Here is a 25,525-nt window from a genome sequence, read left to right on the forward strand (position 1 = left end):
ACTTTATTGAACTACACAACATTATATAAAGTACTGGAAACTACAGTTCCAATAAAGTAATGGAAATGGATAAAACTCTAGGCATTGCTTTAATGAAAGATGACTAAAGTAACCAATGTGAGGAGTAAAGAAACCAAAAACAAGCATTGGGTCACTTAATAAAATTTAATTGACATGGTTTCTATAATGTCCAACCTTTTTACCATTATAATAAAAAAAACAATGGTGCATTTTATAGATAAAAAAAATCTATCTACAATGAAAATACAAAACACTTAGGCAGACTGACCGATAGTAACTACATGGATAGAACGTGTAATGTGATTAAACACACAAGTTGTTGTTTTCCTGGAAACACTTTGCACAAAATTGTATAAAATGCATTCACAAAATTGGGAAAATCAGTAGGTACACTGGGGAAGAGAATAATGTCTGTACAATATCTTCACATTAGTATCACATTTCAGTTTTTGCTCAGTGGACACAGGTTGGACTTTTGATATTGAGTCCATGCTCCACAGTACATGGGTTGAAACCACGACCCTCCCAAAAAGTAAAAATAAAGGCCATCACATAAAAGATACCTTAACAAGTGTCCTCTGAAAACAAGAAATATGTAAAGCATTCACTGGAGACAAAATCCCATCTTTTTACACACCAGGTGACATCAGATGGCCTGGCTACCTACAACTTCATGCATCCATTATTGACTAGACAAATCCTAGTGAAAATTGTCGTTAACGTCAACCAGATAAGCTGAGGGTGGAAGCATCTTCCATTTCAGTGAAGAAGACCAGAACCATAAACAGGCTCAGCAGCCACATGATCAGCTCGCTGGAAGACAAGTGTCGGGTTGGAGAGACGAAAGAAGAAACAATCGGTGGTGGTTCTGTGATTTGGTGTTTACCGGCGTGGCAGAAAGGGGTAAAAGAGGGAGCCTGGGGTTGCAGCAGATCAGGTTGGATGGGATGAAGAGTCTCAGGCAGGGCAGAGTTCACAGACAGAAGAGATCGTGGCGAAAGGGTTATGAAACTCGGATCATCTGAGCCACGTTTTCATCTGCTGTCGCCTGGGCCGCCTCCTGCTGCTGCTGCGAGGTCACCATAATGGATTAGTTTCATTACAAAATTAGATATTTCCTATTCAAACAAAGACACCGAAATGACACATAACAACACACGCACACACACACACACACACACACACACACACACCAAATAAGTGTTGAAAATGTATGAACATATTTACTATATCAGCTTGACTTAGTATTTTATTGAGTGCTGATGTAGGCAATGTTCTTCTGCGCAAAAGTCTTACCTGTGCCAGGGCCAAAGCCATTTCCTCCTTGTCTTTAGGTGAAAAGAAACGTCCTCCATCTCCTCGCTTGCGCTGCATGGCGTGACGGTGGCGAGACTCGTGTAGGTATTTCTGCTAAGGAATAAACGGATATACAGGGGCGTAAGTATTTTCAACTTTGTGGCCCCTCTACTAGTACTAGTTGAAAAGTGTAACATATTTTTTGCAATTTGGTCCTTTGAGATTAATGGCTGAAGACCAATATACAGACACTATCAGGGCACAAGTGGATCTACAGAAGGAAACTTGTGCAGTTGCATGTAGCTGGTAGTGAGGAAGAAGATGCTTCAATGTCCCTTCATGTGGGACCCTAACCAATGTGTCTTACCCTCCGTTCCTTGGGGATTTTGCCCTCAGCCTCCAGCTTGGCACGAGCCTGTCTTCGCTTCAAGATGCGGTGGTACTGTTTGGCATTAACATACAGAGGCTCCTCCTCGAGCATCTCAGCACCTGGCAGGGGGATACGCTGCATTGTGGGAACTGCACTACCTCCAGGCACCATCTGTTGGAAGGAGACACACAAACATGGACTAAGTGTTTGAAGGCTCGGGCATTGCGAGCACACTAATAGACGAGAATGCTTACATAAACAAGTAGTTACTGTGCAACTATCGATGTCACCGGTCATTCTGGCTGAATAGACTAGAATTATTAACAGGCTGACAGAGCTGAGTTATTATGGGAATTGCATGCGGCCACCAAATACCCTGAACTAGCAAGAATCCTAAAAGGTGCATGAGGTGCTGCCCCAACAAGTTCAGTAGAGCTGAGGGAGATGTCAATCGACCTCAGTCTGTAAACGCCCATGCAGTTCTAAGAAGAGTGAAAATACCTATGCGGGAGGACAGATGTAAAATAAACACTATTCTTTGAATTCCATCCGTCCATCGTCAAACTGCTTATCCTGCACACTGGAGTCTATCCCAGCTAACTTCGGGCGAGAGACTGGGTTCGCCCTGGACTGCTCGCCAGCCAATGGCAGGGCTGACCCAGAGACAAATGGCCATTCACACTCTTCACACCTACGGGCAATTAACCTGATTCCCAGTCCGTGTCTTTGGACTGTGGGAGGAAGCCGGAGAACCCGGAGGGAACCCACGCAGACACGGGGAGGACATGCAGACTCCACACAGAAAGGCCACTGGGCAGAGTCTAACCCGGGACCGACAGTGCTAACCACCACACCACCATGCCGCTATTCTCGGAATTCAACTAACAAAAACATTAATGTTATTGCAACAGCTTTTTCTTGAAATGTATACAATTTGAAGAAAAAAAACCATGATATATCACCAAATAAGCAATTAATCAGCACTATATGATCATAATAAAACAATATGATGTATTACTACATCCCATTTCTACAGCCTCACAAAGGCCATTGTGATTGGGACAAAAATTCTTAATCAACTATTAACAAACTATTTGGTTTTCTAAGTCAAGACAAAAAAGGGTAATGCGACACTGGATAATTGCACTGCACGGGGCCTTACCATGACCATTCCACCTGCATTGACCATGTTACCAGAGACGGGCAGGGTAACGGTCACAGTGCCTTGGCCGCTGTTCGTAGTGTTGGTGTTGGCACCCCCTGCCTGTACAATCTGGGCCCCTGCCAAGCTGGAAGCTGGAATTGTGATCATTCCTGCAAACAAATTATTATGACAGCTGTGATGCAAAAAGACAACTCAGCAGTTCTCCTCTTTATCAAGTCTACAAAGCTGAAGGAAAAAGGAAAATGTGAGTTTACCCTGCTGCAGGACGGTGCCGTCTGCATTGACAGGCTGGTACACAATGGTTTGTCCATCAGCCGTCTGCGCCACCTGTTGGCCCTGCACACTGATCTGCTGTCCCTGTGGAACCCCCACGTAAGAGGACAAGACACTCATGTTAATAATCATTTGATTAAATGGATTTGTTCCTCAACTGGTCAGAGTTTAAGACCTGGTTCTGGCCAGCTGTGATGGCCGTCTGGGGCTGCTGGATGATGATCTGCTGGGGCTGACCCTGCTGGCCCTGGAGCTGGAGAGTCTGTCCGCCCTGCAGCTGGATCTGACCTGGCTGCACCAGCTGGATCTACACATGGAAAAAGCACCAAACATGGATTTAGGAACATCCCATCAGTGTCCTTTTTAAATTTAGCTGCAGTCACCTCACACATCTCCACAAATAACATGCAAGCTCCCCAACGTGAAAGTTATCCAAGGAACGTAAATGTTATGCCGCTTTTGGAAGGGGTTCTGGAGAACTTGGATGATTTTATCTTCAAAACTTAATTGAGTGGCTCAGCCTCATCGCTCACCTGCTGTAATCCCTGGGCTCCAGATACAGGGACCTGCATTATGGTTTGACCCTGCCCCCCCGACATGGCCTGCACCATTATAGGTTGCCCTGATGACGTGATGAGCTGCCCGCCGCTCACCTGGACCATCAGAGGCTGTCCCTGGACCTACAGAGAAATACAGAACGCTGTTAGAGCACCACTGCAGTCACTTGTTACCTCAACGTCGCCGATGTGTTACGTGGTGACCACAAGCAAATTATGCAAAATCAGGAACGTCCAGTATACCACATCATGGATGAAATATGATGATTTGCTGTAATTTCATTTTTGGGACACAAACATAGTAAATCCAAACTGTGTTAAGATTCACTATAATTGCAACATAAAAAACTCTGTATTTAAAAAGCCTTTTATTTATGAACACAGGTTACTCAACAAGAAAGTTAACTGAAGCTTCCACTTGATTTGCTTAAAAAGTAAAAGACATTGCCATCAAATTCATTTTGCATTCACTATACAACGTGAAAAGCACAAACTGAGCAGTTTTTGGTTTTTCAGTTTTTGGTGAGACAATGGACAACTGGAAGCCGGTGGCAGCCGTTGTACCATAGGGAAAATGCCAGGGGAAAGCAATCCACTGCCATCTTGTAAATAGAAAAATAGAAAAACATAGCTAGATGATGAGAGGTGACAGCCAATAATGAAAATGGATCCTTGCAGTTCGGTACTGATTCTTCAGCAAACTGCAAAACACATCCATAGGACTCAGGTTTCACACAAATGTCGTTCCCATTACGAAGGAGGTCTAACTTGCTTAGCTTGCAAGAGACAAACACAACTCAGACAAACAACCCTCATGAGAGCACGGGCGGGAACCCGAGGGTAACGCGCAACCGCGCTGTGCTGAGGAACATGCAGTTCAGGCAATAAGACATGCCGTGGAAGTGGAGATGGACCAAACAGCACATAGAAGGGTCATGAAAAACAGCCACGGTTGTGTAGCATGCAATCTCCTGGGCCGTAAACGCTGTCATGACTCTGACGCAGGGCGGCGGCGGTGACACCACTACCTGGAGTGTCTGCACCTGCTGGCCTGAGGCCGTCACCACTGGCGCCTCTGTTTGCAGCTGCACAGCGGTCACTGTGCCCTGTGTCTAAAGGCAATGCAGGATAATACAGTCGCAGACAAGTAATTAAAAGATTGGGGCTGGAATCCACTGGAATGCTTTAATTGCGGGTACCTGTTGACTCTGGGCTTAAAGCAGAGTGTTAAATTGTTGATCTTAGGACACACTTTTCTCATGCAACCAAAACGAATGAGTGTAAATCCTGTATTCACCTGCTGTTGGATCTGTCCATTGGATGTCTGCACAACGATCTGCTCCCCCGTGGTAGTGGTGGCAGTGGTGTACTGCTCCATAGCTTGTTATTCTCACCGCCCTCTCTAGAAACTAAAGAAAACCAGATACAGTGTTAGCTGGCATTGGATGCAGGGTTCTTTAGCAATGCATTTGAAATGTACAACATTCTGGATCATTCAGAAAGAGAAAAAGAAGGGATTGCCAGAAGATCTCTGACGTTAGAGCCAACTCATTTCTTGTTTGGCTTTGACGATATTCAACTACGGCCTTTTGTTATTTCAACGTATCACGTAACTAACTAGTACCGTTAATAAACCAAATGTAATTCCGGACATTTAGCGGTATTGTAAAAACCTCACGGGGGGGTTCAACGCTGCCGGGTGTCTTTAAACTGGGTGTTTTGCTCTCGGGATATTACCGCTGAAGCTAACAAAGGCTAGCGCCAGTTAGCTCCGCACACAGCGTGGTAACGTTGGGGAGACGGGGAACGATAAAATACCGAACGGCCGTCTTTAGCTCGCCCGGTTCACGTCTACGACGTTGGCCGAACGGTTAAATGCGAGGCGACGTTCACTGGGGGGAGGACAGCGGCGTTCTCCCCGACGCCTTTGTTTGAGACTCTCTGTGTTAGCTAACGTTAGCCGAGCCTTGTCAACCCACCAGAGGTCACGTTTCCAGCGGCCAACGTTGAGAACAACAAAGTTATTTACAGCCCTGCTCGTTTCTCTTTTCTGTTTCGCATTTAAGTTGTCTGGGTTAGTAATTTGGTTGGTTCGCGGCAAACCAATCCGTGCTGTCAACTACCAACGCCTTCAATCGGGTCTCCCTTACCGTCTCTCCGCTGTCCGGTTCCCCTCTGATTGGCTCCAGTACAGTCCGCTAAAGCCCAATCAACAAAGTGAGCGGACAAAATGGCGCAAATGAAAACGAGGCCTTCTGGGGGGGAGGAGGCGCGCGGCTGCGTGACACGCGCAGCTCGGGCCCGCCGGCAGGTGCTGCAGTTTTCGTAACTTTCCGTTTTGACAGCTCCCGTCGGGTTAACGTTATATTTTAAATTTTCACATCACATCGCTCGGAACCAAAGTGGCCCTGGGAACCGTGTAATGGATACTATTGAGATCCGTCTTCTCTTCTTTCAGTTCAGCTAATAAGTGCGCACCTCCGCTCCGGCAGTGGGCAGCACCTCCCCGTCCTCGCGTTGCGAGCTGTTTGGGGAAGTGCGTCAGCGGGGCTTAACGGCTGTCTGGTTTTCGGTGAAGGCTCGTCCGCTTCGGCACCAACTAGCTCGCGCTACCGGCCCAGAAAAAGGAGGCACGCGGCGCGAGCGTCATGGCGCGAGCTGTGCGGGTCCTCTCCAGGCTCGCTGCGCTGCCCGCACTTTCTGTTCACTGCCGGCGACCGGCGAGCAGCAGAGGAGCCGGCGGGTCGAGGACGGGGCCGAGCCGCGCGCACGGAGCTCCGCGAGACGCCGACGAGATGTCCGCTGGGGACTTCGGACTGGAGGAGGTAGAAGACAAGCTGCAGGCCCTGGCCGAGTAAGAGTCACCGGGATTTCGAGCGACAACGTCGGTGTGTGCGCGCCGCGGTCTCAAACCACCTCCTCCGTGTTTTTCAGGGAGGAGAGGAAGGGGCAGAGGACCTTGAAGTATCACATACTGAGAAGGCAGATGACGCCACCCGGAGCTCCACAGAGGAAGCTGAGCTGGGATGCCATTGAGCAGATCAGGTGAGGTGCCATGGTTTGGTCACACAAGACACAAGTGGTTCTGCCTTACACGTTATTGCGTAAACTAAGTTTATCAACTGTGCTTGGTTTGCAGGTATCTAAAGCAGGAGCAACCAGAGGAGTGGACAGTGGAGCGTCTGGCTGAGGGCCACTCGGTCACCACTGATGTCATCCTCAGAGTCCTCCGGAGCAAGCACGTCCCTGCTGCGGATCGGAAAATAAAGCAGGACGCTAAAGTGATGTCTGGTCTCGGCCAGCGAGCGCTGCCTTCAGGTGGCGGGACCGGGCAGAGTAGGCTGAGGCCGCCTGGGCACCTTGCATCAGCTGCACTCTCAGCAGGAGGTAGAGAACGTGCCGTGGTGCCTGTGGCTGACCGGACCAGGATGCTCCGGGGGGAAGGTCAAGGATCCCTGGCAAATATTCCCGCGCCTGCTACGCTCCTGACCCCCCGGCTCAGCGCTGGTAGTAAAGACGCGCCCGGGCCGAGATCAGAAGAAGACCACGGCCGTGCTTCTGACGCAAGGCCTTCAAAGGACGTCAAAGAGGACGAGCACAGCTGGGATGGACAGCTGCTGACAGACCAGGAACTTGAAGAGTTCATGGAAATGGAAAAGCAAAAGCCTTGCTCTGTGGTGCAAGTTGGCAATGAAGTCTTTGATGCAGAGGGCAACTTTTTGTATAGAATCTGAGAACATCACACTTAGAGCGATGTGATGTTCAAGTCTCATTTATCTGCGGTGTGACTTTCTAAAGAAATGACTGAACATGCAAAATAAAAACATATTTAATGCATTTCTTCAACAATACAAAGAGTTCTTCTTTTAAGACTATTTAAGAACCAGAATGTTTGATAGATCCCCTTTGTAAACAACATCGTGCTGCTGTAACATAAGAGCCGGTGACAGAAATAGAGGAACGTATGAATTTATTGCCAAACCAAAAGAAAATGGTCTCAAATATACGTATATTTACAGAACCATCACAAGGACTTATTTTATACAGCAATTTTAAACCGTAAGAAATGTGTTATTCACTTAATGCAATAAACCATTATATGTAACTTGCGAGCGTCTCCCAGTGTATAACTACATAAAAACCGTGTATCCACTATGGTTTTTAATATCACCAGTCAGAATTATGCATCGTACCAAGACATGAAAGAATCATCAGGTTATTGTGGACTTGACTTGTCTGTGGATTTAAACCGTAAGAGTTAACATGCAGTTCAATGGGAGTTTGCATGAAGCACAAGTGCAACTTGAGGGCGTCGATGACATTTTGGAGGGAACTGGTTACACTTGATATGAATCGTAGATGCTGGCCTCGCATCACGTCCTCACAACAGGCACTTGTAGAACCACATCCAATTTACCGTACTCTGAATCAACTAAAGTCCTGCATGTAAGCAACAAATTCAACACAAGACAGACGATTGTACAAGAAATGTTTGGGGGGAAAAAAAACAAGACTTGATAGACGAGACAGACCTCGAGACCGTTTAGCTTTAAAATCACAGCAGTATTAAGATTATTGAAAAGAACAAACAGCAGTTCACTGAAATGCAAAACCCCTGTTTTTTGTGGGAATTTGCTTCACCTCAGGTTCAAATATCAATTAAAAACAGTCCCAACAACCACGTCTGTTAGCTCTAAAAGGCTACACTTTATGCTGTACAACATTTACATGATTGAATTTCTTCTTATTGCTCCTATGCTTCTGTCGTCAAATCATATTGATGTATTCAGTTGAATAGGGTGTAAAAATATCTGCAGCTACATACTATGAAACTATAATTATTTCCGTGATTTGTGAACATCTTTGAACCACAATTTCAAAATCTTGTTGGTACAAAAACTGCTCAAATGACTTTAAACTCAACTTGTTAATGACTAAAGTGATTGTTACGGTCTTATCACGTTGAAACCATTAACTACTAACTAAGCGTACAAAGGACCTTGTGCTTTGGGCAGTTAGAACTGCAGATTTACATTTTTTTTTTACAACAAATCCTGTCTTGAAACAGACACACTTTGCCCCCCAATGCATTGTAATGTGTAACGTGTTCCACGCAATGACATCCCCACTCACCAAATGTGCCTTGAGGATTAATTAACAATTTACTGAATCCAAACATTGTTATTGCTATCAAAACTAATGCAAAATGGACATTTCCACGTGCATCTTATTACTTAAACCGTGGCTCTAAATTCCATGCAGTAAAAGTAAGCTGGCTTGTATTCCAAACACAAACTACAATAAGGGATTTCACAAATCAGTGCCCACAGTATTTACATACTTTGGGCTGTATGGGGTAAACTTTCCGACAAACAACTACTTTGTTAAAAGTAGGTATTAAGACTCAAATGGTTTTGGGAGAGTTATTAACCAACAGCAACCTTTTTTACACCTACAAAAGTCATACCACGTCAGAAATGGCGAAGAAAAAACAGTTTATGTACAATTTCATGAGAGAAAAAAAGGACACAGATCTCCGACAGAAGTGAGAAGTATTTCCATGAATGCTCCCAAGTGATGGGAGGCGTAACCCTTAATGCAATGGTGGTGGATTTATATAACTAGCTCTGCTTCAAAACCCATTACTCTTGTAATGTCAGCTGTTCAAATTACTGCACACATTTTTTGTACCTTGGAATAAATAACTTTGAGTCCCAAACATAATCAATAACTGAAGCACAACCAGTCCTCTTCGACTGTGGCATTAGTCCCAGGAAGCCTCTGTACATTCATTAGATCTCACAGATGAGCGCAGAGTGTCATCTTATATTTTGACCCACCAGACTCTTTGTCTGGTGGGTCAAAGTTCATAATGGGAGGTGAAAAGAAGAAGTAGCTGGAGACAAAAGAGCGAGAGGAGCAGGGTCCGGCCTCGGGGTGAAATGGAAACCTGCTGCTCAGTTGCACGACAGGCTGTGCCTGCTATTCCAGCAGGTCCTGCGTAAAGACAAGAACACGGCATACCAATGAACACACAACCAACACAGGTGAGCAAATAGGAAATCTAGTGCCGTACATGTCACTAGATGTGTGGGGGGGGGGGACTTGGGGCCCAGCAGGACATCATGGCTTCATCATGAGGGTTCTTGACGTATTAATGTCTCTTGAACGAGGTTCATGGCGTCAATAAACCGGAGCCAAATAAAACTACCGCTAGGGTTGATTTCCACCGTAGCAATAATTCTCTGGGGTTCTTGACAACATTGAATAGTTATTTATCTTCAGCGTGTTGTTGCAGATTATTTCTTTGCAGGACATCAAGCAATCTTTAAAAGATACAGACAAATGCCATCGGTTCCATTGCTAAACAACGGCGCAGTCTTGGTGGCGAAAACCTGGTGCCCGTTCAATCATAGATACGAAGGACAAAACTGTTTCCACTGTACCTCATCTGAGTCGTCGTGAAACTCTATCTTGCCGTTTTGCGTGTGGTTGGTCTCCAGGGGGTCGTCCATCCCATCAGCAGCATTATCTTCGACATGCTGCTGCAGCACTGAGTACCTGTGAACCAAGAACCTGTGGGGCACATTCCAAACACTGTCAAGTCGCTTATTGTCATCCGGTAAACCCACAAGAAGGAAAGTGAAAGAAAAGTACTGACTAGAAAAATAGTTTAAGAAACCATTTTGTTTTTGTTTTGTTTTATTTAACTTCCAACCACTTGGGGGCGTCGGGCTGCTCCCAATTCAGCCACACGGTCAATATAATAAGATTTGTAGGAACAGGATCAGTGGGAACAGGATCAGTAGGAACAGGGCGTTGTTGGCAGTAGAAAACCGCGTTGGGGCGTGCAAGGAATGCAAAGGCGTGCAAAAATATTTGATAGCGTATGATAACCGGTGGTAACAAGTGTTATGATTTATGTTAATTTAGAATAGGAAAAGGTACATTAAGACAGAGAACGTCTTCTATTTATGCTGAGAAAACAATAAACTGGACCTTTCGTGGTTTAAATAAGTGGTCCCCAACCACCGGGCCGCGGACTGCTACCGGTCCGTGGGCCGTTTGGTACCGGGCCGCACCACAGAAAGAATATATATATATATTTTTTTTCTGAAAAATGTTTTATTTTGAAAATTGACCGGCTTGTGCGCTCGTCCCTCTGACAGATTTCCCGTTTTTCTTCACGTTTACAATTGTCCTCCTACACGGCACGTGCACGGCAGTTTCGCACACAGAGCGCGCGACTACTACACCCCCCCCCCCACCACCCCCCCGCCCGTCAGTCGTTCCGCCCGCAACATCTACTACCCCCCCCCCCCGTTATTCCGCCGGACCTTCTCGACCGGTCCGCGAAAAATTGTCTGACATGAAACCGGTCCGTGAGGTAAAACAGGTTGGGGACCACTGGTTTAAATCACGCGTTAAAACAGGGGCACAGACAGGTTTTGGATTTGGAAGGAAACACTGACCTGCCACCACAGACGTACTTCTTGATGAAGACAACTCCTGCTGCGACGCTCAGCAGCATGACGACGATGACCGTTATCACAATGGCCACTGACTTGGAGGAGCGACTGACAATCTGTAAAAATAACAGCAGAGAACAACAGGAGGTTCACGTGGTGTGAATGGAATTACGGTCCTGACATTTTCCAGAAGTATGCACCGGTACTGACCTGGAATTCGGGGGCCACCAGGTCACTCACACACCTCACGCTGAGGTCGATCTCTTTGCGCTCCGGCATCTTTCCTCCCTCACATTTATCTCCGGGGATTTTCCTGTAGCTGTGGACCAAAGTCACATCAAGAGTGTATGGTGGTTAGTTGGAGGTTTGCGACCGTAACAGATGAATATTTAGAGGTTTTGGGCTATTCAAATACAAATTAGTCTCAAACTGTTCATTGTTATTACACTAATTGTTCATGTATTAATTATTACAACTAGACACATATAAATGAATCTATATTAGGGAAACAGCTTACCTTTCCTACTAAACATAATGATATAACTGGCATCTTCTGCATTTCTGTGTAACAATTATTCTCTTTCTATTAGTCAGTCTGCGTGCACTGAAGCAAGCACGATTGACCAAGAATGTCTATTGCTTCAGAATCACCTCTTTCGTCCTTATCTGCTTCCTCTAACTAATCCGTAGATGACACTTACTTCCTCCTCACTCAGCGCAAAGCCCTGTCACTGTCTCTACCAGGAAATATGGTAGAGGTGAAGATATATACAATGTAAGATTTAAACAGAATCTTTTATAATATTAGTATCATATCCATATTAAAAAGTGATGCTTTGATAAGACTCTGCAATATAATAAACAATGATTTGAAAATATATGAGTCTGCACGTTTACTGACCCACTGGTCTGCAGCTGCTCCTCTTTGCCGTGCAGACAGAACTCAAGCACTTTGCCTTTCAGGTCTGGCTGCTCCACACACTCCGAGCTGTTCTCCTGACGGTAGTAGCCAAAGTCACTGCGAAGAGTCAGAAAAGAATGGTGAGCAAGGCTGGAGTTAATATGAGCTACAATTCTTTTTTATTCTGAGGACGCTTGAAGACTTCTAATCCATATCAAATTGGCATGTTTAATGTTGACTCCTCAAGTTACTGTATTTTCATTACATCTTGTTAATCCTAAGTATGTTATTTTCTTCGACACACTAAATGGTGAAATAATGAACCGGTGTGTGGAGTATAAAGTACAGGATGTGTACGTCGTATGGATTTGGGTGCGGCGCGGGTCTTACCACAGGAAGTCATCCAGGGTGCACTGACACAGGGTTGGCTGGGTGGTGACCTGGTAATGGCGTCCATTCCAGCAAACAGAGTCCTTCCTGAGACGCAAGAACTTCTCTTTGTACCCCAGCATGCAACCATCGTCGGGGTCACTGATGTCATCCGAGTGGGCCAACCACTGCACGTAATCATGTTCGCCACCTATAATCATCGATATATTGGACTTGGTTTAACACACAACCTCAAACAATTCCCAAATAACTGAGAAATGATCGTTGAGTGAAATGGGTGCCAAATCACTCACAGTCTCTGGTAAGAAGCTCTTTGAAGTCGATGGTGGTGGAGATCCAGTACTGGCTGAGGAGGGAGTCCCTGTAGCCCCACACACTGACATTCATGGAGCGAGCTCCCGGCTCCGACGCCAGCCCGGTAAAGTAGATGGGGTCTTTGGTGAAGTTGTAAACACCCCAGCACTGTCCTTCATCGGTAGAAAATCTGAAATGACATCAAAGAATGTGCAAACATTCGCATGAGCCAAATACAATTGAAAAAAAGTACAGCAATTACAATTGAAATCTGAATACATGTAAATCACACAAACAGTAACTGACTTGATCTCGCTGATAGGTCGATTGGGCCTGTCCTCCACGGCAACAATCAGCCCTCCAGAGTCCAGAATAGCGTAGTGATGGGGCCCAACCAGGGCCTTAATCCAGGTGTACCCCCCATCATCAGACACATACACATCTGGCTCCATCATTGACATCGAATCACCAACACTCCCTGATGAGATAGAAATGGTGATATGGCAAAAATCGCTGGTTTATCCAGTCAATAACTTCCACTTGATCCAAGAAAAAACGGGAGAATTACCATGAGCCAAGATGAGACCCACAGCATTCGGTTCAGTGAGAGGCAGCATGGGGACGTTCAGCTTCATAGCGATACTGTAAGCTGCATGGATGTGGAGACTGCACTATGGGGGCAAAACAAAAGAAGGCATCTCACAAAAAACACTGTCAAAAATAAAGAATTCATCAAAGCACCCTGATCAAGACTGTCAAATGTTCTCTCTTTACCTTGTCTGGGTCTCCGGCTGTAGCATCACACTTGCTGTAGGCAGGTTTCCGCAGGGGGACCCACTCTCCTCCCTGATCAAAGGACACCACAGAATGCACAGATTTATCTGGAACAAGAAGAAAAGGACATCACATTAAGCATTGGGCCGATACCTCCATCCAAATAAAATGTGTGTAAATGAAGCAGAATGTCTAGCATGTAGGGGGATCTATTGGCAGAAATGGAATATAAGATTAAAAGCTCTGTTTTCATCAGTGTATCCTTTAGTCTGTTGCTACTTTGGCAGTGTTCTTTTCAGCTATTTTAGCTTCTTTGTTCTGTCACTCTGGTGCTACCAGCAGTCTGAAAGGACTCATGAAAGTATGTCAAATACCCATTAATTTCCCATTAAAATAGGTCCTTTTTAGACTTTTGTTTGTGAACAATTCTCTGCTGTCTTTATCAAATCTAGTGTGCGCTGCCGGGTTGCTAATGTTGCCAAATTAAATTTTCTCCTTTAAACCTCTTCTTTCATACATCCACTGTCAACAACAAATCCGGATTTAAGTAGTTTTGTGTGACAGTAAAATCTTATTCACGAGGACAAAGACAGAAAATACAGGCGGACATAATGAGATAATGACTTAGCTGGTGACGTCACCGAGCAGCATCGAATACACAGCACATCTAACACTGAACATCTAATTAAATATTTACTTAACGCCCTCCTTGTGGCAAGTAATGGAGAAGTCGCATGTGTATGTTTTTCTGAGGGGAATTTGAGTACAAGCATATGCTGCAATTCTTTTTATCAAAGCACATGAATAGAGGAACCTTTGGCGAGCACACTGGTGAGGAAGACTCCTCGCAGGGAGGTGGCGTTGGTGAAGTCAGTATCGGCCCCCGTGGTGGTGTAAAGGTGGCGCTCCAGTGACTTGGAGTACACTGTGCCCCGGTCGTCTGAAACATAAATGGTGCCGAATCCCGTATCTGTAAATTTATAAGAAAGAAACACAAATTAGTTCACACACACACACACAACATTTAGGTGGAAGGTTTTTTGAGTTGGTCAACTGAAATAACGGGTGAGAGTTCTGTAGGAACTGACCTCCTGGCTCGTCCACGTGCATGAAGACCATTTCATCGTTAGCCGCCAGGATGGAGTAGAACTGCTCGTGGCCAACAGGAGGCAGCTGGGCCATGTTCCACGTCTCCCCCTGGTCCACTGACACGTGGATCATCCTCAGAGTGCCCTGCAGGGAAAAGAAAAAGGGGGCGCAGGACAGAAAGAAAGGAAATAATCACATCAGTTTGGAGATTTATTACCTCGTGCTCATAAGGTAGAGGAAAATAAACAGGGTAACGCACACAATAACCACATGAGCTCGCACATGAGTGCATATTAAAATGAAACCATTGAAGTTCATATGGTCAGTTGTTGTTTCTCATGAACATTTCCCATCTGTTAAGATGAGCGAGAATATTTTCTCATTAATGATTTACCAAAAAACCGAACACGGTGATGTTGATGTGGTAGAATGCATATCATAAAACACAACAATGCTACTAAAGTATTTTCCAATGCTTTATCTGAAATGCCATGTCATGAAAGGATGTATAGGTACGGACATGTCTCACCTCAGAACAGCATACTTTATTTTAAATTTAGTAGACTAGAGATTTTACTAATAAACACAAATGTCTAAATACAAACAATATTAGGAGGTTATTTGGCCCAACTGGAGACCGACCTTGCCCGTCATAACCGAAGCAAACAGGAAGCGTCCTCCCTGGCCGAAGGAGTAGATCTTACTGGCGACTGTCTTGATGTTTTTCCCGTAGTCGGTCGTCCTCTTCAGTTCCAGCATTCCCCGATCATCTGAAAAATACATGTTGAAGGAAGTGCAGTCAGATAATGCTAATCTACAAGTTGAACTAATAGTATGTAAAGTATGAAAATATTGAAAGCATTTATTGTCACTTTTACTCATGATCCAATTGAAGTCAAGGTAATCAATAATAAACATGTTTCGATCAAAAACGTGTAGACGCTTATCTTGGAAACTGCCATGAGAATGTTTTTTTAAATACTTATATTTCATGTCCTTCTCCCGAGGACATGTGCACAGAAGTTGCATACGTTTCATTTCAGGTTTTGCTTAAAAAGGGGATCACTTACTGCAGGATCCGTTGTAATTGGCTGTAAAGAAGATGGTATTTTTTCTTCCCCTAGAATTGGAGTGGAAAGAACCAAAAATGTCAGATCGGCAGACGCACACATTTGAGTCAACACACTCAAAGATAAGCAAGCGAAACATGAATTTAGGCTGCTTTGTTGATAAAGCTCTTGGATTCTTTCATCTAAATAAACACAAAATCATTCTATTCCTATAAGAGGTTTTGCTTGGCTGTGAAAGTAAGCTTCACATGACAAGCGTATTAAATACAACCAGTATATAACCATGCCCTTCAAAAATGCAATAACATTATATCAAGTATATTCACTGCTGTCTGCCCTAATTGAGAATGACCTGTTTTCCACGAGTTTGTTCAAATTGTTTGGATATTAATAAAGACATTCATTTTGTACATAAAGTTGTCTCCGACCTTGGAGCGTGAAATGGAGCGTTAAACATAACTAATCAGACATCTAGAGCGGCCGAGGTTACAGAGCGGTGGAACCAGGAAGTTCCTCTAAAAACAACAAGAATGCAGCGAGGGTTTGGCCTCAGCAGCGCTAGTCAGTCACTGACTGCCCTGCAATGCAGTTGTACTGGCTGTTCCGCAAAGGTGGAGCAACAATGAAAAAAAACTCTGCACATGTTGTCCCCGGGTTGCTTATAACACACAGCCTGTTAGTCTGTGAAGCCTGTTAATCTGTGAAGAGGTCACAGCAGGGTTTAAAACGTTACTTTCATCCCCACTCTGTCAACTACCTTTAATAAATAGCTTATTGTTGGGGGGAAAAAAAGGGAAGATGCAATGTCGTGTTTTGAAATCCGACCAATAAGAAGGCCGATCCTCCACACCTCCCTCATCGCACTGACTAGAAATATTTCCTTGAGACGGATTCACTTGGGGCCCACAAAGTACGTTTTTTTTTTTTTTACTCAAGCACCTGACGAAGACGCTAAAAATCACCGGTTTGGGACGCTTCTTACCATTTCACAAGACACACCATGTCGTGAATCTTTTTCCAGTTGTTGCCAAAATCTTCCGACAGCCACAGTTCATTCTGAGAACAGGAAAAAAAAAACATTTCTTAAATGAACCTCTGTTTCAAATAACACCCTCGCTCACATTTGCAGGTCATGCAAAACTCTTTTAACTGGAGTTGCCCGTAACAACATAACCGCGTCAATACGGTGTGCAAACAAATGATTGACCATCCGGGCTCATCTTGCTATGCAGGAGTGAGATGATGGTGTTTGCTTACGGGTTTTACAACCTGCCATGAAAAAGGTCAATTGCCCTCTTAAATTTGCAAAAAAGACACTATTACTATTCACTAATGTGAGCTTGCAGGTTTATAAGGGCTATCCAGTATCCAAACTGGTGACTTTCTTAAACAAAAACAGCTCGTTGACATTCTCTACTCACGCTGCTGCTGAGGGCAAGCAGCGCATTGGAATCATCGGGGCTGTACGTGATCTGCATCATAGGGACGAAGGCCAAGTCCCGGGGGGTGAAGCTCCTTCCAAAGTCGTGGGAGACAAAGATCCGAGATCCGTAGCTTCCGGACACTTCTCCCGTCAGGATCACCTACAAGCCGCAGGCCGAGATGAAAAGAAAGGTTCCTCCCAGAAGACACACATTGCATTTCCTGATGAGGACGTGACCTACTTTCCCAGAGTTCCCGATCGCGATGCCAAACTCTGATCTGATGAAGGTGTTGTTGATGAGACTGGTCACATCCTCGAAAGACTTCCCATAGTCCTCACTGGCAGACAAAAGGTTCCAGTCATGTTAGATGCAAAACAAATAACAACCGTTTTTCCCAAGAGATAACGAGACTTGCCTTCGATAGAGTTTAGACTGCCCGAGCCTCAGCATGAAGAAGGGCACCCGAAAAGTCGTCAAAGCCAGGATGACCTGCCGGGGGAAAAGGATGTTCAGCTTGAGGAAAGTGGAGAATGGATCATTTAATTAACGTGCATGATGACACCCTGACGTGAGGGAACTTGTTGTGTAATCTACCAGGTTCACCAAATGGACGCTCACGTCAAAGGGGAACAGCGCTGCATGCGAGACGCGTTTGGTGCAATTAGAGGAGAACATAACACTCACCCCTGTGCCATCCCCGACCCAGGCCAGCGACACCGACCCACTCAGGTCATTGAAGATATACTGAGGAAAGATACAAAACACAATGTAAAGCACTATTCAATTGTTATTATTGTCTAAATAGTTGTCGAATGACACGAAATTGAGTGAAGATTTTGAGTCAAAATGACAAGGGATGAACTGACCACACATATTCATATACACATATTTTAAACCAGAGTCAGAACCTGTTTAACGGATGTGGAAACTTATCAAACTAGGCAATACATTTGCAGGCACTTCAGAATACGGGATGGGATTGCAGTTTACTCTGACATTATTGTGGAAATCAAACAAACTAAGCAATGTGACTTCGAAGAAAAAGAAGAACACTTCTGCTTCCATAATCAGAACAGAGAACCCGACTAAACTGAGTCTGGTTCCCCCGAAACCAACAGAGTGGTCCATTAGTCTTCAACCATGTGAACATTCATTAACGGTTTAGGGCAGGTCTCTGTCAGTAGCTCATCCTTTAAGCAGCTCCAAAACCGACGAGACCTGCAGCAGAAACCTCAAGGGAAATGAAGGGAATTCTGCAGAGATTACCGGGACCAAGATTACAAAGACTGCAATGCAAAGTCAGTCACATGGGCAATGAAGAGCTAGAAAAACAAGCAGCACAGAACTCTGCACTGGAAATGTTATAAACTGCCTTCGTTCGGAGGACTTTACTTCCTGTACAGCTAAATCCGAGACTGCTGTCCGATCCGAACGCAGCACTGAAGTCTCTTTGTGTCCTAAGAGAGCTCCTGCTTGGCAGTGCGAACTGCTTTCACCACCAGAGAAACACAGCTTTTAATTAGGCTTATTACAAAATAACTAACACACAGCCAGTCACATGGATCCCACTGGGCCAATTTCCCCGTCAACAGACACGAGGCACATGCAAAGTCCTCAAAGACAGGATGGAGCCGCATCCTTGAGCTGTAGAAGAATGAAATACAGGTTCTGGTTATTGCTGAGAGCATTGGAGAAGTAGACCAGTGTGGTGGGGATGAAAGCACAGTGGAGCCTGCGTAGGTCTTAAAGCATGCGGGGAAAGAGGCGCTGCTGCTGTCATTGCACCAAATGCTTAACAAAAACAAACCATTCGAGGGCTAAAGACTGAGCAGGCAGCCAAAGCGGGATCCCTGATGGCTATTTGAGGGTGTAAAAGATTTCAAGTTGATGCTCTCATTGGGTTGTTTTTTTTGTTCAGCCCACACAAAGAAAACAGAGCTGCATGCACACAATCGCATCTGGTGTCTCCGGTTTCATGGAAATCGGCAGCTCTGCCGACAGGTGTGTCGCGCGCCGCGGGGCGCCGATCAGGCCGACGGGTGCACCTGCGCGTCACCTCGCCCGGGCTCGTCTCCGCTGTCGGGCGCGTGCGGGGCAGTAACCGGAGCGCAGGTCGGTAGGTAACTTACACTGTGGGTGTTGCCTGCTAACTTGGCGTCATATCCTTGAAGGGCTTTGCAGTTTTCGCCCAGCTCGACGCTCCTCCTGCGTCGGGTCGCGTGGCTCCGCGGAGGAGACAGCCACGCGGGCAGGGACCTCCTTATGATGCTCGCCGCTTTCTGCTCGGCGTGCGCCCGCTTCAGAAACGAGCGCCCGGAGGCTTTCGCCTCCGGCTGGAAATCCGTAGCGGCCGCGAGGGCGGAGAAGGAGAGAAGCAGGAGCGCGCGCAGCGAAGGTCCCATCGTCGCCGCGGTTGTCGGTTAGAAACAAAAACACACGCGGAAGAAGCAGCGGCCCCCAAAAACCAGTCTTTGTTTATGTCGGTCTTCTCTGCAAATTGAAGGTCGCTACGGCTCCGCCGCGAGATGACATCAGCGACACGGTGGTCGTTCTGACAGCGATTATTCCGGGATTTGACAACACGGAGGCCCCTCGGAGCTCCGAGTGCTTCCCCACGCGGCGGCGGAACAGATATCAACGCAGAAATAAACTGCGAATTTTACGAAATTAACCGGAGAATCTGACACCACTCGTACGCGCTGCAACTCCTCAGCTAACATGACACACTGTAAGCATCACGCAAATTGAGTATGTGGGCTGCATCGCTGTATGCAGAGAAGGGCCGCTCTGATTGGCTGATCCTTTCTGGTCCACCTATCCGTCGTTTTGATTGGTTCAATCCTGAAAAGGGGTTGTCCGATGGAGGCGTTGCCTATTAGCTGTCAAAGTCTTTCATGCTAGGTTGAGCAATACTATCAGAAATAATTTAAAGATCACTGACAATATTTTAGAAATTACCGAATGTGAATTTTTAAGCTTCTGCTTTACGTCGTGTTTTTGTATTTTTTCTTTTCCCTTTTTTTTTCTTGTGAAAAAAGAGCTTTCACATCAAAGTCAAGCAGGACAGGTGTCAAAGAGGAAAAATAACCTGCATTTCTGTTGTAGAAAAGAAGTTCAGACCGGGCCAGTTGATTAAGTATAAAATACTGTTCCCCAACTCTATTCTTATTAGTTATTGGTACCCTCAATTGTAAACCATATTTTTGACGTCATGGTGATGGGATATTTTGCAGCAAAATGCCTTAGCCTTCACAGACTCAACCTCAACCATTTACCAGGTGGCCGAGGTTATGTCCGTGAGGGCTTAGGGTTTGTGGGGCATTGGGATTTGACCTACTCCTGCCATGCGTTTTGGTCTTAAGGCCTGTTTCACCATTTACCTGCGATGACGCATCCAGTCCCCCCCCCTAAAAGACTGATCCTTACTAAGGCAAGTTATTTGTCCGGCCTGCTGCATTCCTACAATTTAGATATTATTGGTTGCAATTGCAATTCCAATTATGTGCATGTGATGGGACAGTGGGTCATAAGCACGACAACTGGTCATGTGATGCAGGGAAAACCCCGTAGCGACCACGGGGCAAATCAAAGATTCATCAAACCACAAACTGTTGGTCAAGCGTAACAAGGGGACATTTTAAATTTGCCAGGTAATCCCAGTTCCACAGAATGGGATTTTGTTGCGTAGTCAGCCAAGTTACTGAAACTAAGTCTCTGGGCGTGAGTCAAAATGAGTATTTGATTATGCTTGTGGCATAACCTGTTTGACAAGACAACAAACCCTGTGACTGCAACATAAGGGTGGAATCTCTTGATAATTGAAGATAAAAAAGCTTCTGGACAAGTTTCCATGACCCTGAATAAAACATGAAACCTCAAAGTTAAACCCAGAACTTCTGTTCAAATGTGTCTTAGATCATTCGTATGTATCTGGTCTTGCTTGTGTATTTCTTGATTCACAGACTCTCTCAAAAAGCCAAACAATCTGATCTTGCGAGTAGAATTCCTTCACAAAAAGACTGTACAATGGAGTTGCAGCCCTTCCCCCATGGCAGCTCAGTCAATTATTAAAAGGTGGAGAACAAAGCCACTCTTATGCCTTAGAGACTGTTCATCTTTACAGAGTACATCTCTTCCTGCAGATTTTCCTTTTTGTATTGGACAGTGGAAATTTTGAAGAAACTAATAAAGGTCCCTTTCCTGTTACCAAGATTTTCTTTAGACCCAAACGGCAGTAATTATCTGCAAGGTTTTGTGTGTCAAGCGGCTCAGCATACAAGAGAGTCCTGGCAAACACAAGGCTTGCTTTGTCTAAAAAGGGTTTGTTTAGTAGGTTCTAGGTATTGTCTGTGGAAATTGCGACTTTGAGTAAAAAGTAATTGCCACTAAAGTGCTTTACACTTTGGAGCATTTTAAACACCCTTCGTACATCAGGAATCAGGAAACCTTTATTACCTAAATATGTTTGATGTACAAGGAATTTGACTTGGTGGTTGATGCATAACATCAGACAGTAAGACAATGGACAACGAGACAGATAAGACAACATAGTGCAAGAAAATGGCGTGTTAAATTTACAATTTGACTTTATACATTAATGCAGAGTGGATATTAACATTGTAATGATATTAACATTCATGCTGAATTTGTTTTAAGACAGAAAAGTTTAGTTCTCAAATATTCAGGAACTGACATTTTGTAAAACAACACTTTGAGTCAAAGTCCTGCTTTATAAATATTACTTCCATAGGCCTAAAAGAACAACTTAAGAAACCCATCATTATGTAGAATGGACCATTTCCTAATGTTATATTTCTGAATTATAACTATTGATCTAGAAATATGTGATAGACTTAAATGATGGCAAATTTGCATGACATTATAAACTGCAGAGTACCTATAATATTTTTGATCCATTACTAATATTATGGTATACTTTAATTCATATTGTGTGTTAATAATCCAAATTTGCAAAGTAACACTAATTTATGTTGTCAAACAAATGTAGTGGGGTAAAACGTACATTATCTATTGTACAGGATTAGAAGTTTAAAACAGGACGAAACACCAACTCGAAACCACAGCAGTAGTCTACCTAGTCACTGCTGGCAAAATGCAATGTACTACTACAGTAAGACAGAGGCTATTCAGCTTTATGAGCACTTGTACCTTTTATGACATTAAATTATTTGTCATAAGTATGTATTCACGTCTAGATTTACTGTCATTTTTCACACGTCACTTTTGTCACTTGTTCACTAGTGCACTTTATTTTTTAATTTTTAAATATTTTTTAAAATGTTTAACTTTATTCTCTTATTTTAAACTATCCCATATACTTATTCTACTAACCCATAGAATTTCATTTTATTTCATTACTTGTGCACTGCTGTCTTGTCGTCTATTGTCATACTGTCTACTGTCCAGCGTACTGTGCACTCTGCAGCATTGCACAATTGTTCTGCCGCGTGTTCACTTGTTCTAAATTAATATAGCTGCTATTCCGTGTTACAGGAAATGAACAAGACACACGTGTAAATATCTACAGAAATGAGATCCAAGTTCAAACACAATTCATTCTCCCCTGTGACTCCACCGAGTCCAGCAGCGCCCCCTTCGACGCATTCAAGTCAGTGATCACGTGACGTCCTCAACGATTCGCTGAAGTTGGAGAAAAGTTTGAGAGCGAAAGAGAAAAGGGGGAAGAGAGAGAGCGAGAGAGAGAGAGAGAGGCGACAGCTAGAAAGAGCCAGACATCGCGGAAGGGAGGCGCACCAAAGCTACCAAAGGGTTTTCATCTCCTGACGCGCGATGGACTCCGTCGCCCAGGTAACCGCGCCGACAAGAAACCTGGAACGCGTTAAAAGCCGTTTGTTTTTCAACACACACCTACTTGTGTGCGTGTGTGTGTGACTTCTTCCGCAGTGTAGCGCTTCTTCCCCCCTCACATCGCGTGTCTGTTGTGTCACTAGAAAGTGCTGTCCGCGGGCTTCAACGTGGACCTGGCGCCCCTGAAAGAACCGCTGGCGTTCATCCGCCTGCTTCAATGGGTAACGTTAACCCCTAATTATATGTATGTACATACATATTATATATTAAGCGCGTGGGCCGCGGCGAGTCACGCGCTGTGCATCCCCGGCGGCCGCGGTCCACGGAGATGGATTATGTCTTTTTGTCTTGTGACCCGCTGCGTGCGCGCGTGAGGGCTGCGAAACGGTCCGCGTGCAGACGCGCCACGTTACGCCAACATGTCCGCCAACCTCCAATCACGCGTTCAACGGAGCACCTGCACGGGGAGGCTCTATATACACACATTAACTATGACAAATGTTTCCAGCTTAATAACAATACAAAAAAATGATGCTTTGCCAGCAGATTTTTCCACTTTTTCAGATAAAACATTTGTGGTGCAGATAGTTTCAGGAATGCTCTTGAAATGAAGAAACGTCTGCTGTGAACTGTGAACACCATTCAAGTGGTGGCATCCGATGATTAAGACAGTTTCCCGTCAAAAGGGTGTCGCACAAAAAAGGAAGTGTGTGTGTGTGCAAGAGCACTTTCACGCAAACGTTCAGCGTCTTATCTCGTGTCTGCACATGCAGGTGTTCGCCATCTTTGCCTTTGCTACGACTGGAGGCTACAGCGGCACCACCAGCATCAACGTCCAGTGCAAAGGAAATGCCAGTCAAGAAATACTGGCAAACTTTAACTACCCATTCAGGTCTGTGTGAGAGAGAGGGGGAGCAAAAAGTCTCTCAATCCTTTACAGTGAAGAACCAGCCTATGGAAAGCGAGTGTTTACTTGTAGGCTTTTTATAATCTTTTATTCATATCCGTGTTTTGCACAGGTTGATGCAGCATTCTTATGATGTTCCTGACTGCAAAATCAATCAAACTGCCACTACTACTGAGTACTTCCTGATGGGAGACCACAGCTCCTCTGCACAGTTTTTCGTCTGCATTGGCGTGTTGGCCTTTCTCTACACCTCTGCGACGCTAGTCCTCTACTTGTGCTACCAACCCTTGTACAGAGAATCTAGTCGTGGCCCCAATGTGGTACGTTTTTAACCATTTACCGTTTTTACATATTACAGTTTTGGTGTCATGTTTGTGCTTTAGCCAGGTGCGCTTAACATGTGTTTCCTCTGAGCTGCTGTGAGACTTTAGCGCTGCTGATAAGATGTTTTACCTTTGCAGGCAATATTTATATTGCTTTGTGTGTAAAGTATTGAATCTGACTTCATCCTGGAATCCAACTGGAGGTCAGACTCTGCACTTAGCAGAGTTGTGTAAATGAAACGGAGAGAAGGGCTTTGGTTCCCAAGCAACTAAGGGACGTACAATACTGGGTACTCCACTTAAGTAAAGCTACTGCTGTGTTTTGGTTCAACACTGATCATGTTTCTTCTCCCAAGGACCTGTTGGTGACTGTCGCCATGGCCATCTTGTGGTTGTGTTCATCCTCTGCTTGGGCTCAGGGACTGACCGACGTTAAGAGGGCTACTAGTCCTACAAACATTGTAGGTCTCGTTCAGGTGTGCAAGGACATGAACAACTGCAGCCCAGGTGCTCTGCCTCACATGGGCCGACTAAACGCCTCTGTGGTAAGTTGTATGGAACCTTTTATCTTTGTCAGAAATTGTGTGCACAACAACTTGGCATATTTGATTTATTGCATATTCTTTGGTAGATTTCTGGTTTTCTCAACCTCATCCTGTGGGTCAGCAGCTGCTGGTTCATTTACAAGGAAACCCCTTTCCACAAGTCAGCCAGCCCGCCTGCAGATGTGGAGAGGGTAGTCGGGCCGCCCTAAACGCACAACTCCTTAATTTCAAAATTGAATGAGTCTTTTTGGTAACAATTGTTAAATGTGTAAAGGTATACATTTTCAAACATCCGTTTTAAAGCAGCTCCTTTGGGTTTTTTTATGGTTGTGTTTTCTTAATTCAACTTTGCAGTCATCGATTGCATGGTTTAACACAGAGGTCTTCAACAGGGGGTCCGCGAAGGTACTGCAAGTTTTTGGTTGACAATTTTTTTTCCCCACAAATGTAAATGTCTTCAGAATCAGAATTTTATTTATGGTCTTTAAATACACATTAACATGAATCCAACATATTGAAGCGAACGGGTAAATTGATGAAGACTGTTACGCCCGTACAGCACCCCGTGAGGGGAGGGGAACATACACCGCGCTGCCAAGAACCCCAGACGGCCAGATGTGGGGGTGTGGGCGCAAGTAATCACACCAACATCGATGGGTCTGGTTTAAACAGGCTAGCACGTGCCAGTTTATTAATAATAATAATAATAAACAATAGAGGGAAATGGGAGGACGGCTGAGCTGATCCAAAACAAAGAAATTAGCAAAACCCCACCCCTTACCTGTCCCAACGTCCTACACAAAACACTTATTTACTCTGGCGCTCGAG

General features: G+C 44.8%; 4 protein-coding genes across 34 annotated transcripts in view; 2 read left to right on the forward strand and 2 right to left on the reverse strand.

Moving 5' to 3' along the window:
* Positions 1-146: 146 nt before the first annotated feature.
* On the reverse strand, positions 147-6,155 carry nfyal (nuclear transcription factor Y, alpha, like). 31 transcript variants are annotated; one of them, XM_078092926.1, is made up of 10 exons: positions 5,833-5,974; positions 4,980-5,091; positions 4,711-4,794; positions 3,659-3,805; positions 3,301-3,432; positions 3,107-3,209; positions 2,850-3,001; positions 1,685-1,858; positions 1,318-1,428; positions 147-1,087 (listed from the first exon to the last, which is right to left on the reverse strand). In XM_078092926.1, exons 2-10 carry the CDS (start codon positions 5,058-5,060, stop codon positions 1,025-1,027), a joined length of 1,047 nt encoding a protein of 348 aa, XP_077949052.1. In that variant the 5' UTR covers positions 5,061-5,091; positions 5,833-5,974; the 3' UTR covers positions 147-1,024. The 31 variants fall into 31 exon arrangements, with proteins under 31 accessions (XP_077949052.1, XP_077949034.1, XP_077949025.1 ...); XM_078092908.1 differs by having other exon boundaries at positions 147-1,090; XM_078092899.1 differs by having other exon boundaries at positions 1,318-1,431.
* Positions 5,890-7,519, forward strand: ngrn (neugrin, neurite outgrowth associated). Its single transcript, XM_040193674.2, has 3 exons — positions 5,890-6,536; positions 6,617-6,727; positions 6,822-7,519. Exons 1-3 carry the CDS (start codon positions 6,331-6,333, stop codon positions 7,414-7,416), a joined length of 912 nt encoding a protein of 303 aa, XP_040049608.2. The 5' UTR covers positions 5,890-6,330; the 3' UTR covers positions 7,417-7,519.
* A 116-nt stretch (positions 7,520-7,635) lies between these two features.
* On the reverse strand, positions 7,636-20,977 carry sort1b (sortilin 1b). The gene is made up of 20 exons (XM_040193656.2): positions 19,223-20,977; positions 17,778-17,837; positions 17,509-17,582; positions 17,334-17,430; positions 17,091-17,252; positions 16,652-16,725; positions 15,670-15,719; positions 15,242-15,369; positions 14,599-14,743; positions 14,325-14,480; positions 13,511-13,617; positions 13,305-13,407; positions 13,043-13,214; positions 12,736-12,926; positions 12,443-12,632; positions 12,053-12,169; positions 11,362-11,470; positions 11,155-11,267; positions 10,129-10,258; positions 7,636-9,679 (listed from the first exon to the last, which is right to left on the reverse strand). The coding sequence occupies exons 1-20, from the start codon at positions 19,493-19,495 to the stop codon at positions 9,665-9,667; spliced, it is 2,466 nt and encodes an 821-aa protein (XP_040049590.2). The 5' UTR covers positions 19,496-20,977; the 3' UTR covers positions 7,636-9,664.
* A 1,331-nt stretch (positions 20,978-22,308) lies between these two features.
* Positions 22,309-25,525, forward strand: part of sypl2b (synaptophysin-like 2b) — a 4,754-nt gene continuing 1,537 nt past the window's right edge. The window contains exons 1-6 of the mRNA XM_040193675.2: positions 22,309-22,922; positions 23,066-23,143; positions 23,696-23,814; positions 23,942-24,149; positions 24,509-24,697; positions 24,784-25,525. The exon at positions 24,784-25,525 is cut by the window's right edge and continues 1,537 nt beyond it. Coding sequence (XP_040049609.2) covers positions 22,905-22,922; positions 23,066-23,143; positions 23,696-23,814; positions 23,942-24,149; positions 24,509-24,697; positions 24,784-24,906 — 735 coding nt within the window. The 5' untranslated portion in view covers positions 22,309-22,904 and the 3' untranslated portion in view covers positions 24,907-25,525. The remainder of the gene's footprint in view (positions 22,923-23,065; positions 23,144-23,695; positions 23,815-23,941; positions 24,150-24,508; positions 24,698-24,783) is intronic.

The sequence above is a fragment of the Gasterosteus aculeatus genome, chromosome 2, assembly GCF_964276395.1.
Source record: "Gasterosteus aculeatus chromosome 2, fGasAcu3.hap1.1, whole genome shotgun sequence".
In the NCBI taxonomy this organism is placed as follows: Eukaryota; Metazoa; Chordata; class Actinopteri; order Perciformes; family Gasterosteidae; genus Gasterosteus; species Gasterosteus aculeatus.